At 40.7% G+C, this 17,948-nt stretch overlaps 1 protein-coding gene and 1 long non-coding RNA gene across 6 annotated transcripts in view; one reads left to right on the top strand and one right to left on the bottom strand.

The window, feature by feature from the left end:
- Kcnab1 (potassium voltage-gated channel subfamily A regulatory beta subunit 1) overlaps positions 1-17,948 on the top strand; it is a 388,256-nt gene that overhangs the window by 313,367 nt on the left and 56,941 nt on the right. For all 4 annotated transcript variants that reach the window (XM_074073924.1, XM_074073925.1, XM_074073926.1 and 1 more), the window contains 4 exons: positions 4,081-4,160; positions 6,426-6,470; positions 10,324-10,368; positions 12,247-12,290. In XM_074073924.1, coding sequence (XP_073930025.1) covers positions 4,081-4,160; positions 6,426-6,470; positions 10,324-10,368; positions 12,247-12,290 — 214 coding nt within the window. The remainder of the gene's footprint in view (positions 1-4,080; positions 4,161-6,425; positions 6,471-10,323; positions 10,369-12,246; positions 12,291-17,948) is intronic.
- Positions 1,278-17,948, bottom strand: part of LOC141423307 (uncharacterized) — a 45,848-nt gene continuing 29,177 nt past the window's right edge. For both annotated transcript variants that reach the window (XR_012448065.1, XR_012448064.1), the window contains exon 3: positions 1,278-16,335. This is a non-coding gene — a long non-coding RNA (uncharacterized lncRNA). The remainder of the gene's footprint in view (positions 16,336-17,948) is intronic.

The raw sequence follows: 17,948 nt of genomic DNA, 5'->3' as shown, positions 1-17,948 counted from the left end.
GTCCAATCCCCCTCTGCCTTTGATGAACTTGATTTACTAATGTTTACTTATGAGCTATTGCCACATAAGAAAGTGCCTCTTCTTGACAGGGTCTGGCTAAGATTAATGAGATGATTCCCGTAAATTGCTTAGACAGGAGCCTGGTGCAGAACAACTCCTTGACAAACGCAGTTGCTCCAATATCATCCCTAAGGAGATGCTTGAGGTAATGGTGGCTTTCCTCACAGCCTCAGTCACCAGTGTAATTAACCAGATCTGGGAGAGGGCTTAGCTGCGTGTTGTCACCTGTCTAAATGCCTGATCCCAGAGGTGGCAAAGGTCACCACAGAGGCTGAATCATGGGACTCCCAGGGCAATAGACTCTGGGTTGGAGATCAGCATGCAGGACAGTGTTTAGGAAATGCTCTCAGGACCAACACAAGCCAGGGACAGAAGCAGACAGAAATGTCAATGAGGTCAGGAAGCAGTCTCAACAATGATCTCAGCCAACCGCATGGGGAGCTCTGGAGCTGAAATGGTCCCACAGACTTATTTTAAGGTAAGGAAAGGGGACTCGGCCTTTCTATCCCTGTGCTGAACAGTCATTGGATAGAGGCTGACCTGGAAGCAGGTCTGACCTTGGGGAGTTGACTCTAGCCAAGTACAGTTTTTAGGGGTTGGTAACAGAAGGCCATTTGATGGCAGCATTTCCAACAATTTGAACAATAAGTCCTTCCATTCAGAAGGAAGACCTGGGTGGCACATTGCAGTATCTTCTACTGATTGGCAGAGGTATGGAGAGAAGGCACAGAACAAATCCCCAGAGAGCAGAGCAAAGGCCACAGACTGCCCGTCAGATATGAAATAAGCATATCTGATGGGCAGGAGGTGAGTTGAAATTTCACAACCCACAATGTGTGTAACTTACTATTGTGTGGAGTGGTGCTTGGAGGGGGAAAAGACAAAAATATTATCCCTTTTAGAATGGAGGGCACAAGGTGTTCCAGTGGTGCAATTGGTTAGTGCACAGTACTTACATAGAATGGAGGGGATAACTGTAAGTGCCCCATATCACCTAATTTTTGCTCTCCCTTTCTCAGTGTCTGCTCTCTGCTGCAGTGAGCCCAGCAGGGCTGACCACTGAGATGAATCATTTCAAAATTCTAGTTCTCAAAACTGCACAATAAAGTTGTTATGAATGGTGCAGAGCTGGATGTGTGGCTCAAGCAGTAGAGCACCTGCCTAGCAAGTACTAGCAAATGAAAAGTCCTGAGTTTAAACTCCAGTACCACAAGAAGAAGAAGAAGAAGAAGAAAAAGAAGAGGAGGAGGAGGAGAAGGAGGAGGAGGAGGAGGAGAAGAAGTGCAGAGGCACTCACCTCAGATGCATACCAGACAAATAGCTATTGTCCTTCCAGAGACCAGCTATGGCTTTCCCCAGGTCCCTGCAGGAGAGAGGAGGAAGGGAGGCACAGCCATACCCAGTCACACCAGTGATTGAATTGCTCAGCTCAGCTGTTCCATGGGGCAAAAATTCAAGCCAGATATTCCTGCTGTCTCTCTGACTTCACATGGTTTCAACATAAGGCAGGTGCAAAAATGGGACAACACCAGGGATGACCACACCATAATGTGCTTAGCAGTGCAATTTTCAACACTGCCTGAGGAGGTGGTGATGTCCCTACCCCCGGAAGAGTTCAACCATATATTGAATAACTATTTGCAGGGATATTACCAAACTAAGTAACTGCCGGGTACTTCTCAAAGGTGATTTCATTTCATCATAAAACCAAGATATATTTTACTTGTATGGATAAAATTGTCTTTAAATTAATAAGAACATGTTAGCATCTTACAGCACTTAATTCTTAATTTTCAGTTTTATTTCAAGCTTTCTCATTTGTAAGGTAGAGTGCCTTTAATTTCAGGTAACAATAAACAATACTCAAATCAGTTTAAACTGACAGGAGAAAAATAATTTTGACTTTTAAACTAGAAGTGTAAGAGTAAAGCAAACTTCAGTGACCACTCTCTGCTCCATTTCCCAGGTATCCTCTCAGACCTGTACTCTTGTGTTTCGGCTTTGTCCTTAGGTAGTAAGAATGGAATCATTGCAGGAATTCTAGCCATGAATTAGAACAGTAACTTCAGGAAAAGGTTGCTGCTTCTAAAAATTCTATAAGAAGGAAAAGGAAAACACTTTCTTGTGCACCTCATTGGTTCAATTGTGTCATAAGACCTTTTCTGAACCTCTGACTCACAGGCCTCTTGGGGCCCTGTTGGCGGAAGTGCAGTAGCTTCCTAAGACCTACAGCCTCCATGGGGTGAGAGAGATCCCTGGATAAAATGATCCCCATTTTGCAGGTAAGGAAGCTAAAATATGGAGAGCCCCAATGATTTGCCCATATTTAGTATATAGTAGGGCAGATGTGATATTAATCAGTTTCCATCACTATGACAAAACCTGAAATAATCAACTTTAAGGAAAAAAGGTTTATTTGGGCTCACAGTTTTGGAGGTTTCATTCCACATTCTCTTGATTCCAGGGAATCACTGTTTCTCTGCCACAATGTACTGTCTCTCTGTGGTGAGACAATACATCATGGTGGGAGCACCTGGTGAAGAAAGGTGCTCACCTCATGGCAGCCAGGAAGCAAAAGAGAGATAGAAAGGGAATGGGATCTAATATTTCCTTCAACAGCACACTTCCAGTAACCTCACTTCCTTCCTCTAGGCGCTATCTCTTAAAGGTTCTACCACCTCCCACTAGTGCTCTGGGACCATGCTTTCAATACAGATACCTTTGGAGGATATTTCAGATCCAAACTATAGCAAGGCCAGAATCAGTCTTCAGATTTAATTCAAGTTTCTTTTTTCATTATTCTACATTTAGGTCTTCAGATCCTGTTTGAGAATATTTCCATCATCAGTTAGTCCAGTGTCCATTCAGAATTCTCCATCTTATCTTGAAATTTCTCCATAGAGAAGATTCAATTTTATACATTTCCCAAATAATAATTCACCAGTATGTCATATGCCATATCACAAAGACAATATATAATACAAGCATAATAATTTCTAAAACATAGGATAGTCATAGTGGAAAAAACTATATTTCTCTTAACTTTTACCCTCTAGGTAGAATATATGTTAGAATGTAAGCAAATCAAAATAAGTAATAGCATTTTTGTTACTGTTCTGTAAAAGGATTTGCATGTTCTCTGTTTTGTTAGCCTAACAATTTTTCAATGTGCCAGTTTTCAAAACAACAGAAGAGTCGTTTATGTTAGAAATGCTGACGGAGCAACTTTAGACTACCATCCAAAAACATAATGGAAAAATCAATTGTAATTATTTATGAAGTGGGTAATTTTTCAGACAACTAATAAATCAGTCTACAAAATGAAAAAAATGGCCCTTCTCCATGGTTGTTTATCACTGCCCCTGAAGCTGTTGTTTGTGGCTCTCCCTCTACTCTTCTGTTGCATTTACTGCTGCATTCAGCACCATAGAAGTTGGAAAAAGGAGCTCTGGCAGGCTGAGCAGAAAAGAGCTGAATCCCTGGTGAGTCAGGATGCTTGCTGCCTCCTCTGTGTTGATTTAGCAGTCTGTCTGTGATGGTGTCTGAGATTTGACTGAACTGTGGGTGGCAGGAGTTTTACAACAGTCATGGCTCTTCCTGACCTTGGGTTCATCAGCACAGTCTACTAAGCCTCCAGGAAAAGTCACAGGCTTTCAGGTCAGGAGTCATCCAACTGCCAAAACCTATTGGCTTAGAGAAAGTTGCTGAGGAGTGGAGTCAGCAGGGATACAAATGACCTTCTTTGTCAGAGAGATTAGATGCCACAGAGAATGTTGTCAAGCCAGGTCTTGGCAGCAGAGGGGGAAACACAAATCTGTCCACCTCCCTGTGCTCTGAGGGCCGCCTTAATCCTGTACTTGAAGTGAAATCACAGTTGGCTCTATGTCTGAGGGCAGGAATCTCCTTTCCACATCATGCCTGAGCCTCTTTTGTCCTTTTTCCTACAACTGAGAAAAACAAGTGGTTTCCAGGTTTGGAAAGCATTTGGCATTTCTGGCTGACCTTTGTGTCCCCCTGCAGGTTGCCGAACGGTTGATGACAATCGCCTATGAAAGTGGCGTGAATCTCTTTGATACTGCCGAGGTCTATGCTGCTGGAAAGTAAGTCAGTACGTGTTTGTGTCCCTCAAAGGATGTCTGTGAAACCAACTGATTCTTCCCAGATATTTCTGAGAGCTGGTGAAAAGGAGCTGTTGTCCTTACCCACAAGCTGCTTCCTCCCCTCCCTTAATGTCACTAGAATTGGCGGTATTGACCACTCTAGCCCTCTCTGCCCATCCAGGAAAAATGGGCTGAAGGGAAGTAAGACCCAGAAGTATTTATCATGGTCTACATAAGGTGCAGAGGTGGCTGTGCCAGGGTGGTGGCAGTGGAGAGTGGTAGATGTTACTTGAATATGTGAGAGAGCAAATGAATGAGCAGAGTCCAAGATTAACGTACAAAAGTTAGTCTTGTTATTTCATAAGCACATCTTATAGTTCTCAAGCACCAAGTAGAACTGGGACAGCCTCCCTGAAGGCATGGGCTGTTTTTCCTGTTTACCAGCCTGTACCGATGCTAGCATTCCAGGCAGATCAGACATAAAGGTGGGATTCCCACACATGCCAAGAAATCAATAGCTTTTGTAAGAGAGAATTCGGAGCCTATTTTGAGGACATAAAGGGCTGCAGAGGGGCCTCACTTTTTCATGTCAGGAGTCACCTCTAGCTGCATCCTTTCCTTGGACCTGAATGAATGCTGCTTTAGGGCTCCAAGCAGGATTTGGTAAGGCAGAGCATACCTCTGATGTTCCTTTGGCCCAGGTCTCCAAGTATAACTGTTCAGGTCCAGATTACTATCTAGGTCCCAGCCTAACAAGCACATTTTGGCATAAATCTGGGGCCCTGGCCTCCTGGAGTAGACATGAATGTCTGGCTCCAGAACTGAAGGAACCAAATGGCTGGACAGAACTGTCCAGCTAAGACAGTGTTGAGCATGATCACCTGCAGGCCTAATGACCTCCCTCCCTGGAGAACTGCAATCAAACCGTTGGACTTTCCCAGTCAGATCCATCAAACAGTCTAACTGCATTTTCATTGCCTAGTTTTCTCCTTTGTAAGGACAGGTCTATATTTAAGGACCATCAGGGATGTTTAGAGCCCATATCCCTGCTGTTTTCTGTTGAGTCCAAGAAAAAAAAAGCAGAAGTTATAAGGCCTTGCTCCTTGCTGTGGCCTCTCCTGTCCTAGCATTTCTTCTGTTGAATTCTGGTAAGTACCAAATGGGCTAAGATAGAAAAAGGGAAGCATAAGTAGCAAGTCGGCTAGAGTCCTGTTTGTTCTCCTACTGTGAGAGATAATAATTTGATTAATTATTGATTGATTGTCATTGTGGAATTGATATCACACCCCACTGTGAAATCCAAGGTTGCAAATGGCAACAGTGAGAAAGACAGGAACACTTGTACCACTTAATTCCTTTCTATTTGGTCCATACTCCATAGCTAACCTGCACCATGATTTCTTGTAGGCTATACCTGCTAACAAAGACCAAACTTCTGGCTAAGTCAAATAACAACTCGTGAGACACCTAATATAGCTCACTAATGAACAAAGGGCTAATTCCATTATCCTCCCATTCACAAAACCTCTGAGAGTCTGTGTACTTCTGGGGGCCTTTTGGGAAATATCTAGGAGACCGTCTTAGTTTCCTTAATCTTGGTTACCCCCTGGGAGAGGTGGCAGAGGAGAGGACAGTGGTGTGTCTTTGGTAGACTCTCATGACCCAGCCTTCTGAACAGGAAAGAAACTTTGCAATATCTCATTGTATCTTGCTCCTATGACAAAGTCTGTCACCACATTCCAGAACACTTTCATGTGGACCACTGCATCTGCAGCCTTGGCCTTGGAGACATCTAAACCCACACATATGTTCTTTGTTTTTCCTCCATGATCACCTGGGAGTCAATATTTTCTGTCTAAATACAGGGAGGTCTCCTTGTCCTCCCTGGTCACAACTGAATTGCTCCATAGCAATTAGAAAGAAAAATTTGACTCTCATTGGACGCCTCTAAATAGGATATTTATATATGGGATCAGTGGTTCAAAAACACCAAACAGCCAAATGACTGCACTGTTTCTTCAGATCAGGACTGCAGGTGGTCTCCTGCCAGCATGTCAGGCTTTGGCAGGTGTTTCTGCAATGCTCCAAGACAGGATTCTGCAGGCACAAGCAGAAACAGCGGAAACCATGCTACCAGCCGAGAGCACTTCTATTTTCGGGATCTGTAGGCATGGAGAGTTCAAACAAAGAATGTCTCTGGTGTTTGGGTTGACTCTTGCTTTTCCAGGACACTGCATCCTAAGACATTATCTGTTTCCCCTCCAGGGCTGAGGTGATCCTGGGGAGCATCATCAAGAAGAAAGGCTGGAGGTACCACATTCACTGTAACTGTTTGTTTATCTTTTTAAAAACCTATCATTTGTGCCAGAGAAGGGAAAAAATAAAATCACATGATACCTGACCAAAAGGTTGTCAAAAAATCAACTCTTAGTAAAGAAATGATTTACTGGACTGTGGCCATGGCTTAAGTGTGCTTGCTTAGCAAGCATAAAGCCTTGAGTTTAATGCAAGAAAAAAAGAAAGAAATGATGTGTAGTGGTTTGAAAATAAATGCCAGAGAGTTCATTAACTGTGCTTTTTAAATGATTGGCTAGTCACTGATCACAGTGAATTGCTGTGTGGTTGGGCAGAGAAAGAGGAATGTTTATGAGATATTTGTACATAAAAGAAAGTGACATTTTCATAGTTTTGACTGCCATTTGTGGTAATTTGGTGGAGGAAGCAAGCTGCAGGAAGCTGGTTTTCTATACACACATTTTTATGTTCACCATTCATTTTATATTAACAACTCTAGATGCAAATAAATGTTGAAACAAGAAGCCACTGGGCTAAGTACCCTGAAGCTGTCTTATCTGAACACACTAGCCAGCATCCGTCCTATGTGCCTGGGAGCCCTGTTCAGAAAAGTGCTTCGTCTGCTAGCCTTGAGTGGTCCCTCCAAGAAACACAAGGGGTTATGCTTACCTATCCAATCCATCACCTCCGTGGCCAAAGTTTAAGGGATGGCATAGCATCTACAGCAGTGAGGGACAGTCCCCCTCCAGCTCACAGTGAGTGTCAGCCACAACCACCAACTCTTCCCCAGCACGGACACCCAGCAAAGATCTTTGGACAAGTTTGGGGTCCTCTTCTGCTCTGAAATAGTATCTGCTGATGGCCAAGGAAATAAGAGTGCTATCGTGTTAGTGAAGAAAACTGAGCCAAGAGCTTTGTACTTCTGCAGGTGCATCTAGGCAGTATTTCTAAAACTGTCAGGAAGCAGGGACATTCCCAAAGGCTACAGCTCAATATTGGTTTTATTATACCTTTTGTACACATAATAACTTAAGCTCCCTCTGGGTCAGGCGTGGTAGCTCATGCTTTATAATCCCAGCTACTCAAGAGACTAAGACTGGGAGAATGGTCATTCAAGACCACCCCAGACAAACAGTAGTGAAACCCCCACATCTCAATCAACAAGGTAAGTTACATGGAAGGCATAGGCCAGCCCCAAGCAAAACAGCAAGACATTATCTGAAAAATAACTAAAGCAAAAAGGGCTGGGGGTGTGGCTCAAGTAGTAGAGCAGTGGCATAGCAAGCTGGAGGCCCTGAGTTCAAGCAACCCCAGTACTGCCAAAAATAAATAAATAAATAAATGAAAACTCCCTCTGAATGGGAAACTAGAAGGGTAGAACAAAGATCCGTGTGTTTGGGGGTGCTGCCTTATGAAAGTGGAAAACCATGCGTTTATGGAAATCTAACCAAAGAAAATTTGATGACCTGCTTCTCCTTCCCCCTTCTCTTCTTCTCCCACCCCTAGGGACTTTAAGGGTGTTAAGAGATAACTGTATTCCACCTTAAAAGTGGAACTATATCCACATCCCTGCCCAGTCTTCCATCATGCCTGAGTCACACTCTCATTCAGAATGCTGGTCCATCCAACCTGCCTGACCAGGTACTGCGTCTGTCCTAGGGCTGTCTCAACAGAAGCACCACCAACCAACTGGGTGGCTAAAATCAACAGAAATTTATTCTGGCACAGATCCACAGTCAGCACAGTGAGGCCTGCAACAAGGTGCAGGCTGCCAGATACACCTGAGGTGGATTGGGAGGCATCTGCCCCTGTGTTCAGGCATTCTTTCCCCCTTGATGTCCAGAGAACATTCAGTCATCATCCTCCATAATTGCAGAACTATCACCTGTATCTACTATGGAAAATAGGTTAACATTCATATTTCACAAGCTGCTTGTCAGTTTTGAACAAAAAGTCCCAAGCTATCACTATACTACAGAATGTTATATGGCTTCACAACTGCTACATGAGACTGCCGAAAAGGTAAACCATGTCACCCTAGCAGGGACCCCTTAAAGCTGTTTCAATTTGCACACTTGGATCCTTGTCCTGGGCTGTCACTTGCCAGCTGTGTTTTCAGGGCAAGTTACCTCACTTCTCTGATTCTTCATTTGCACTCCCTATAAAATGGACAGCCTAACTGTTCATGAAGTGTCATGGTGACAGAGTGAGATAAGGTGTGCAAAAGCCTTACAAAGGCAAGGGTATATTGCTATATAATGCTCACATTATTCTTTACCATGGGAAGCTCTAAGAGCCTCCACAGGAGTCACTGGTAATTTGCCAGGCCACTGTCTACTCTCACTACTCGAAGAAAAATGTGAGTGTGCACACTCATATAAGCCAAACATTTTTTCAGAAAACCTAACTTTGGAAATATAAGTCTATATTGGTGTTTAGGTAGAACAGGAAGCTTTAGCAGACCTGACTGCTCTGAATAATCGAAAGGACTGTGTTCATTTTTGTAAAATTCCAGTCAGGTTTTTGTTGAAGGTAGAAAATGTTGCTGAAGGAGACCTGCCTCCCCTGTGCAGATTGATGTTATAAGAGGCATCACAAGAGTAATGGATCAACATAGAAAGTACATCAGCCATTGGGTGGGGGGAGGGTAATCTCCAGGCACATTTATCTGTAGAGCTCCCATTGCTGTTACTCAGATTACCTTTCAGGGAATTAACTTCAGCAGTATGGGGATGCTGACATTTTCAACAATTTTTTCTTTTTGCATCCAAATTGTCAGAACTGTCCCTGCATTTCCCATTGGTTATCATCAATCATGCTAGGCTTTTATACCCGAGAGCCTCGAGGCAACAAATCTACAGCTGATGGAATTATAAATACCTTGTTTCAAATTCTCCTTAGTTTGGTCTTAACCTTTGAATCTCAAATGATTTTTTCCCCTGGATCAGTTCAATTGAAATACATACCTAGAGAAACTAAACTGTTCTGAGAACTGCCTCCCAATTTGAAAAAACATGCCTAGCATGCTCAAGAATTCTTACTCCAAATCCTGACTCTGTGATTGCATTTCCCAACCCTGGGTGTGGCTTTGAGCAGGTAACAAGTTTGCAGACAATTACATTTCATTCCCTTAGAGGTAAAGCAGTAAGATCTTAATTTAAGGATTTTAAAACTGTTTTCCTAAAATGATATTAGCGTTTAATAAGACACTCAAAGAAAACGTTTATTAACTATTAGGTTTTACCCAACCCCTCATAGTCCTGTGTAGTGAGTTTCTGCCTGTGAAGGATATGCTCAGAGAGAAAATGCTCGGCACCATTAGGGTCCACGGTCCTTGGCAGAGAACAGACTTCCTCCCAGGAAAGTTCACAGGCAATCAACATTCTGCCAAATTCTAAATGAGTGTTAATTAGTGGCTGTTCATTTGAGCTACTAAAGCAATCCATCCTTGAAGTCCTTTACTTACATTCTCATGCACCATGTCTGACCCTCCAACTGACCTACAGCTCACCTAAACTTTGCACTGCCATTACCAGATGGCTGCCATTGTCATAGTCCTCCTCCTCCTCCTCCTCCTCCTCCTCCTCTTCCTTTTCCTCCTCTTCCTTCTTCTCCTCCTCCTCCTCCTCGTCCACTACCTCCAGGCAAAGATCTTGTCCCTTCATTCCCTTCCTATAAAATCTGACTTCACACCACTGCCTTCTGCTTCCCTTTGTCCTTGCATTTCAGTGACATGAATTCACAAATTTATCTCTATTGATCTTTTTAAAATGTGAAGTACAATAACAAATTCTTTCTGGCGCTGTACTATGATTCAGCCCCATAACATGCAATGTAGTTATTATTTCTCTGTGTGTTTGATATGCAGGAGGTCCAGCCTGGTCATAACCACCAAACTCTACTGGGGTGGAAAGTAAGTCAAATACCTTTCATTTTCCCTTCTAGATAGGAAATAACTCGAAGTTAATGCTTTTTTTTTTCTTTAAGGCACCTATTTTACATTTAACTTATATTAAAATTAATTGGCTTAGAAAGAGGTTTTTTCTTTTTTCTTTTTCTTCATGCTTCAGAAATAGCAATTAGCCTAGGATTCAATTTTAGCAAGGTATTCCCAAAGAAATTTAGTGAAAAACCATGTAGTCATTTATACTAAGTGATTGGTGAAAATTTTTTAAATACCAGTGTCATACTTAGAACCATTTCTGAAGCACAGTTCAAATTTCAGAAAAAGAAAATAAACAAAGCATTAAAGTAGAAGAAAAGCTACTCAAATCTGCCAAAACTCAGAGCTTTCCATGGAACATGAAGATAAAAATATCTTGTCTGGCTCTATGCGTGAGTCTCTGATCATTTCTGCAGAGGACTCTGAAAGCGGAGATCAAAAGGACCATCTCATTGGAGAATAGCATGAAGCTGTACCTGTGTCACTCACTGTCAAGCCAAATGAAAGAGAAGTCTCCCTCTGTAGTGGGATCCAGAACAAATCTCACAGGATGAGTTAGCTTTTGATGGACCAGCCTGCTAGTGTTCGAGTTGGTGCTTATGTTATTCAGTGAGAACCAGAAGGCTGGCCTTTGTGACAAACATGTAAGAAAAGAGCAAGCTAGCACATGTAACAGAAAATGGTGCACTCTGTGCTTCTCATGGAAATCTCAAAAAGCACTGGAATCTTAACAAAAAACCAGAAACAAGAAAAACGTTATTGCCTCGCCATAATTGGTAGGGAATGTGTTTTGTTTTGTTTTTTTAAATGGAAGGCAGAGGCCAGTTCTTCAGGAATCTTCTTATCGCAATGCATATAAGCACATATACACACACAAACACACACACACTTATATTTGATTATATTTCTTGAACCTGTTAATGGTGATGAAGACAGAAAGATGGAATTTAAATTCGTATTCCCATAGTATATGTATAAAAATAAGGCAACATTCCTCTAAGGAATATGAATACCCATTGACTCACAATGGGTACACAAAACCTTGCCTTTAGTGTAGAAATAACCCAGAAATGAAACAATCCACAATAACCATTGTACTACATACAATATTATCAAATACACTTTTAACCCATACAGAACACAGATCCCTTCACAAAGGTGAATGGTAAATGACTATGTGTTTAAAAGAGCCTGCCACAGTATTGACGTCTGAGAAACACTGCACCACACTTTAAAGCTCAACTTTTCAATTGCCCAGAGTTTGAAAATCATCAAGGAGGGCAAAAGTCCCTATCATTAAGGTTTGTCTTCTTAAGATACTAATTTAAGAAAAACTTCGTTCATCTTATTTTAAGAAAAAATAGTTGTTAAATTTCTTTCTTTCAAAAGGTACTTTCAAATTTGCTTGCTTTCTCAGAAAGGTTAGTATCAGTAGTCAGGTCAGGTTGTCTTAAACACACCATCCCTCATATGGAGGCATTTCCTTTTTTCTCCTTTAGATTGGTTAAGAACAAGCTGAGAGAGTTGAAGTGTTTGTCAAATTATACACAGAAAGGATGTGCCTGGCTGACATGTTAACTTGAGCCTAGAGCTGACTCATGGTATGGTCACAGTAAAATCAACTCCTCTCCTGGGGTCTCCAATGAAAGGGGCTCACCAGGGCTATTGCTCACCAGCCTTTCTCTTCAGCACCCAGTGCAGAATGTGCCAAGAACAGGGTGTAAAATTAGCAATGCAGACTAAGTAAGAATCAGTATCTTTCTGCATTTTGAAACGAAATTAAAAAAAAGAAGAAGAAACAAAAACACACAGCCCCAGTCAAAGTCACTTGCCTCTTTTTCTTTGCAGAGCTGAAACAGAAAGAGGGTTGTCAAGAAAGCATATTATTGAAGGTGGGTAGTGCTACTTCGATTTTATTTTTGTTTGTGGGCTCCTGATTCAAATGTGTTCAAAACATTGGAAGGGAAAACATACTTACTATATGAGAAGAACCACATAAACCAACTTTATTCCTGGGGTTGTATTCAGGGAGCACAGAGATGTAAGGACAAAAAAAACCCAAAAGCGAAAGATCAACTGCATAGAACCTTCTCGTGCACAGCTAATGCTAGAACAATACTCCCACAAGACTTTTTAAAGAGGTGTAACATCCATACCGTAAAAAGTTACCCACTCCACTGTACAACTCATTGGTTCTGAATGTGATTCCAGAGTTTTGTAGCAATCCCCATAATAATATTAAAACATTTTATCAACCCAAAAAGAAACTTTGTACCCATTGCAAGTCACTTCCCATCCTATCCTCACCCCTTTCCACAGCCCTGATCAACCACTAACATACTTTTGTCTCTAGAGAGCTGAAAATTTCAGATCTCATATGATCTGTGGTATTTTGTGAGTGTTTTCTTTCACTCAGCATAAAGCTCATTAATGTTACAGCGAGTTTCAGTACTTCATTCCTTCCTTTGCCAAATAATATTTCACTGTATGATCTTACCACATTTGTTTATTGTTTATCCATTTATCAGTTAATGTATGTTTGAGTTGTTCGCATTTTGGGGCTGTTATGAATAACGCTGCTGTGAATGTTGTGTACAGGTTTTTATGTGTATGCAGGTTAAGACGTTTATGAAAAGAGCATTTGCATCTGCATAGAAGCACCTTGGAGAAAATTACCCCTGAGGCACTGGTTACTGGTGTCGTTGCTTTTTTGCAATGGTACTCAAAATTTTGTACAGTTTGGAAATAAACAGGAAATAACACAGTCTATGAGAACCATTATGGAGTAGGGTAGTACTGTTCTACTTTATTGTGAGGACTATGAAAGTTTTAAGTAAATTCTTATTTCTTGCTTGCTTTCTATATATTAAAATGTTTTATACTTAAACTTTTACAATAAAAAATGTTTAAAGAGTATGCCATATGTTTCCATTATTTTTATATTAGTTCATGAGCTATTTCATTAAAGTCCAAGATTTTTGTGTCTTTAGATTCATGACTAATCATTAAAACATAATTTTCTCCTCCTTTAGAAATAATTTACTTTATGAAATAAGAACATTACCTAAAACAAAATGTACTTTAATCCCCAAACTTTAAAACTAAGAATAAAGTCCTCCCTGTTCCCACTGCATCTTATCCCACCCTCTAACAATCTGGTGTGTATCCCTCCCAGCCTGTCCATACACTGCACCAACTCATTTACCTGTACACACCCTTATGTCTAAATGATGAAAATGCATGCAGTAAAACAATAAAATCAGCTTACAGATATTAACCTAAGCCTCGCTTTTTTTCATCTAAAATATATTTTATACACACATGACACAACTTATGGATTATTTCCATGATATTTTAGTGTGACAAAGAATTATATAAGGGACCATCTTTGTATAAATGAAATAGATCTTCGTAGGGGTTTTGTTAGATCAAAGAATAAGGTATATCTTAACACAATTATCTTCTAAAAAGAATTTACTAATCTGTCAGGTGAGCTGATTTTATTTAGTTACTTATTCATACATTGGAGCTATGTTCACTCTTATTGGTTATATACATTGCAAATTGGAGCTATGTTCACTCTTATTGGTTATATACATTGCAAATATTTTCTCCCAGGTGGTTATTTCATTGTGAACTTTTTTTTCTCCACTAACCTAATCTGAAAGATAATGTTTAATTTGAAGATATTCATTCCAGTTTGGAAGTTGATATCTTTATTGACCTATAAACATAACTCATTTGAAATATCTCAGACTGGCAGTAGAAAAGAAAATTATTCCAGTATTCAATCATTTAACTTAAAATGGAGACTCTCTAAGCCATATCTCAGAATGCACACACACACACACACACACACACACACACACACACACATACATACACACATACACTTTTAACAATGGCAATTATACTATTTCATTACTTCCTAAGTCATTTATCTGAGTTTGGTGTTTACCACTGACTTTTATTATATTTGTAGGCATATGAGCTTTGAAATCACACAGATCTTTCTGCAAGTTCAGCTCTGTCACTTATGAGCTGGGTGGCTTTGTACAAGTTATTTAACTTCACTAAGCCTCTGTCTCTTTGACTACAAAATAAACTACAAATATTCTTTTCTCATACACTATATAAGGATGGTAATTTAATATTCATGTGGAGCTTAGTGTCTGTCACATAATGAACACTTAATAAATGCTATTTTGTCATCATAATCATGTGACATTTGTGTGTGTGTGTGTGTGTGTGTGGTATTAGGGCTTGAACTCAGGAACCATGCTTGCTAGGCAAGTATTCTACCACTTGAGCCATTCCACCAGTCTTTTTTTGTGTTGGGTATTCTCGAAATAGGGTCTTGAGAACTATTTGTCTAGGATGGCTTTGAACTGCAGTCCTGCTGATCTCTGCCTCCCAAGTAGCTAGGATTACAGGCATAAGCCACCTGCACCCACTTCACCATTGTTCTTGTAAGTGAAACTGTTAGCCTAATGTTTGGATAAAGACACTCTTTACAAGTAGGTGACACTAGGAGGATACCACTGTGAATGGCCAGCCCCTACCCCTAGGGAAAGCTTCAAAATTCCTCTTCCAAAAGAATCCCTTCTGGAACCTTAACGCTCTATCAAACACTGAAGTTCAGCCCAACCTGCTTCTCCCACCATTACCATTCCTGCTCTAGCACCTTCTCCAGGATTTGTGTCCTCTTATCAGGGAATTTGTCAGTGAGAAACAACCCAAGTCCCCTTGCAGTGTCCTGCTGAACAAACAGGGCAGCAGAATTCTGCCTGAAGAGTTTTTCCTTTTCTTTAATTTTTAATTTCACTGATTAGAAAAAAGAGAGATTCAGAAAATGTATCACACCAGAATCAACAAAGAGCTACAAAATCTAAGAGAAAAAGACTGGAGAAGCTCTTTCACCATCCTCTTCATCAACTGTCCATTGTTTTTGATATTTACCTATGTGTATGTGTGTGTGTGTGTGTGTGTGTGTGTGTGTGTGTGTGTGATTTCAAAATTCATTCTCTCTGTTTTAAGTCAGTTTTCTTTTCTTCAGGTCTCCTACAAGTTAACAAAAATACCTTAAATTTCTTCTCCCTTTAATTAAGTCAGAAATTCTCTTAGGAACTGATCTCATAGGATGGGATAAACCAGTTCAGCTGAAATCCAAGCTGACCCAGATTCAAACTTTAACACAGAATTTCAAACTTTTGAGACTGAGAACACTTATTACTATGTGATTAGTGATGGTGCTATTTTACAGTTCATAGTTTCAGCCAAAAACAAAGGCTCATGAATACAACAGAGCTACCCACAAAGGGTATTTCTAGGAAAGCTGAAAGTAGAGAGTTAAGGGAAATTTGCAGAGAAACAGATACATAAGACTTCTAAGCCCAAAATAGTCTGGAGAGATCTACAAATTCTTATCCTTGGATTTCATTGGTGCTTTCCCTGTGCTGAAGGTGACCTCGTTCATTGGTGATTCATATGCACGTGAAATTTGACAGGCATTGTTAGAGGATAAGACAAAGTCCGATTCATGCAGAATTCAAGCCACTTGTAAGTTGTGACCTTGGCCATCTGAGTGTCAAATGAGGTTTTGACTTGTGCACAATGTAGTCTTTAAAAAAATCATATGAAAGGCCTTTTCTGTAAGTTCAAAGTCCTTGACTTAGATCCAGACAGTATAAAGTTCTCTTTAGATTCACAAGGAAGAAAAAATTGCATTAGTAGTTGTATTATATTCACTTAGAATTCCAGGGTCCTTTCAAGCTCTGACGTTTTACATTGTGAGAATAAGTGCATTGCTCCTGTGATTTTACAGTCAAAAGTTGTGTTGAATAAAGTCTATATTTGTATTTTGAGTAAGCAGTTTTGTTTTGTGATTGAAAACACAAATGAAGGAGTGAAGTATGGCTCTCGTGGGAGGGTGCTTACCTAAGGAGTGGAAAAATATGGTTCCTGTTAACTTCAAACCTAAAAGAGAAATGGACTCATTTATTTTGCTATGGTCTTTTGAAAGTAATTTTCTTTACATAGCTTATTATCCTGTGGACTTTTGAGGAATTGCCTCTGTGGGAGGGGCAGGGGGTGGGGGGAAAATGGCCCAAACAATGTATAAACATATAAATAAACAAATTTTTAAAAAGCATCTCTGTACATGCACCCACTGAGCTGGAGTACTTACCTGCTTAAGACGTTTTGGCCCCTCTGGAGACAAAGATAATGCATTTTTGCAGGTCTACTTAAAACAATACCTGACCCCAAGCCAGGGCTCAACAAAATATTTGCCAAATGGTAATAAAACATGCGTGACTGCTTGTTTATTGGAACAAAATCCTAATTGGCTCTTAAGGAGGCATTTGTTGAACATGTCGTTATATTGTTATGATTACCTCTTTCTATAAGATTAAACATCCAAATAGGAAAATCTAGGATGTCTTGATTTGGTTTGCAGTCACATGAAAGATTAAAGAAGAAAGATCATTTATGCTGAGTGTGGTGGGGGAAGCCTGGGCACATAGAAACACCTGTCTAAATAAATAGAGGGAAGAAGAAAGGAAGGAAGGAAGGGAGGTAGGGAGGGAGTGCGGGAGGTAGGGAGGGAGGAAGGGCAGGAGGTAGGGAAGGAGGGAGGAGGGAGAGAGGAAGAGAGTCCTTCTAGCTCCATTTCATCTTTGGACAGATAAGAAAACTGAGGTGCAAAGAAGCTAAAAGACATCACAAGGTCATTCACACCAGCTCAAATTAGTACACTGGCTCTCTCAAACCTCGTGCTTCATGTGTTGGCTCCTTGGGGATGAAGACTGTCTTGGGACTCAATACATTCTTGACACATGGAGTAGTAATGGCTTGTGTCTGATCCCGAGTGTGGTGCTACAATGGTGCCAAGTTACTCTTAGCTTCTACTTACTCTCAGCAAACACAGGGCTATGTGGAAGAAGCATGCTTGGGGAAGGGGGTCATTTAGAAGGGAAGACACTCGTTTCTAGTGCCAGATCGGGCCAGAAATTAAATGACTCTGCCTCTCTGCAAAATCTAGGAGTCCAGAGAAAATGTATGGCATTTAGTCTTTGCCTCTCTCCCTCTGAAGGTTTTCAGACGTGAAGTCCACTGTATAATTACCACATTACATTGGGTCAAATGTCTTATACAACAATCTCTAGAGCATCAATTCTAAAGGTGGTAAGTTTTGTTAGTTCCACTACAGGTTACAGAATTAAATCACGTGAAATGTAGAAAGTCCCAAGCATGCCAGGGTACAGAGTGCCAACCTTTCAAACCTTGGTATTTGTTTGCTTGGCTATGCCTTACCTATAATTTTTCCCTGACGTGGCTCATATCCAGTACTTTTTAAGGTAAATTTAATTTCAAACTACCACTTGACATTGCTGGTGCTATCTCAACCCTGAGAGTCACGGTGATCTTGGAAGAGCAAGCATGAGTCCTCATAACACCTGTCTGCCCTAATCTCTTCATCAAAGCTTTGAACAAGTGCCATGGTAGACAATCCTTTCTCAATGAATGGAAAATATTTCCGGAGCTATATT

This window comes from Castor canadensis, chromosome 5, assembly GCF_047511655.1.
Source record: "Castor canadensis chromosome 5, mCasCan1.hap1v2, whole genome shotgun sequence".
Taxonomy (NCBI): domain Eukaryota; kingdom Metazoa; phylum Chordata; class Mammalia; order Rodentia; family Castoridae; genus Castor; species Castor canadensis.
Note: the sequence above shows the minus strand (reverse complement) of the source record. Positions and strands in the feature narration are given on the sequence as shown.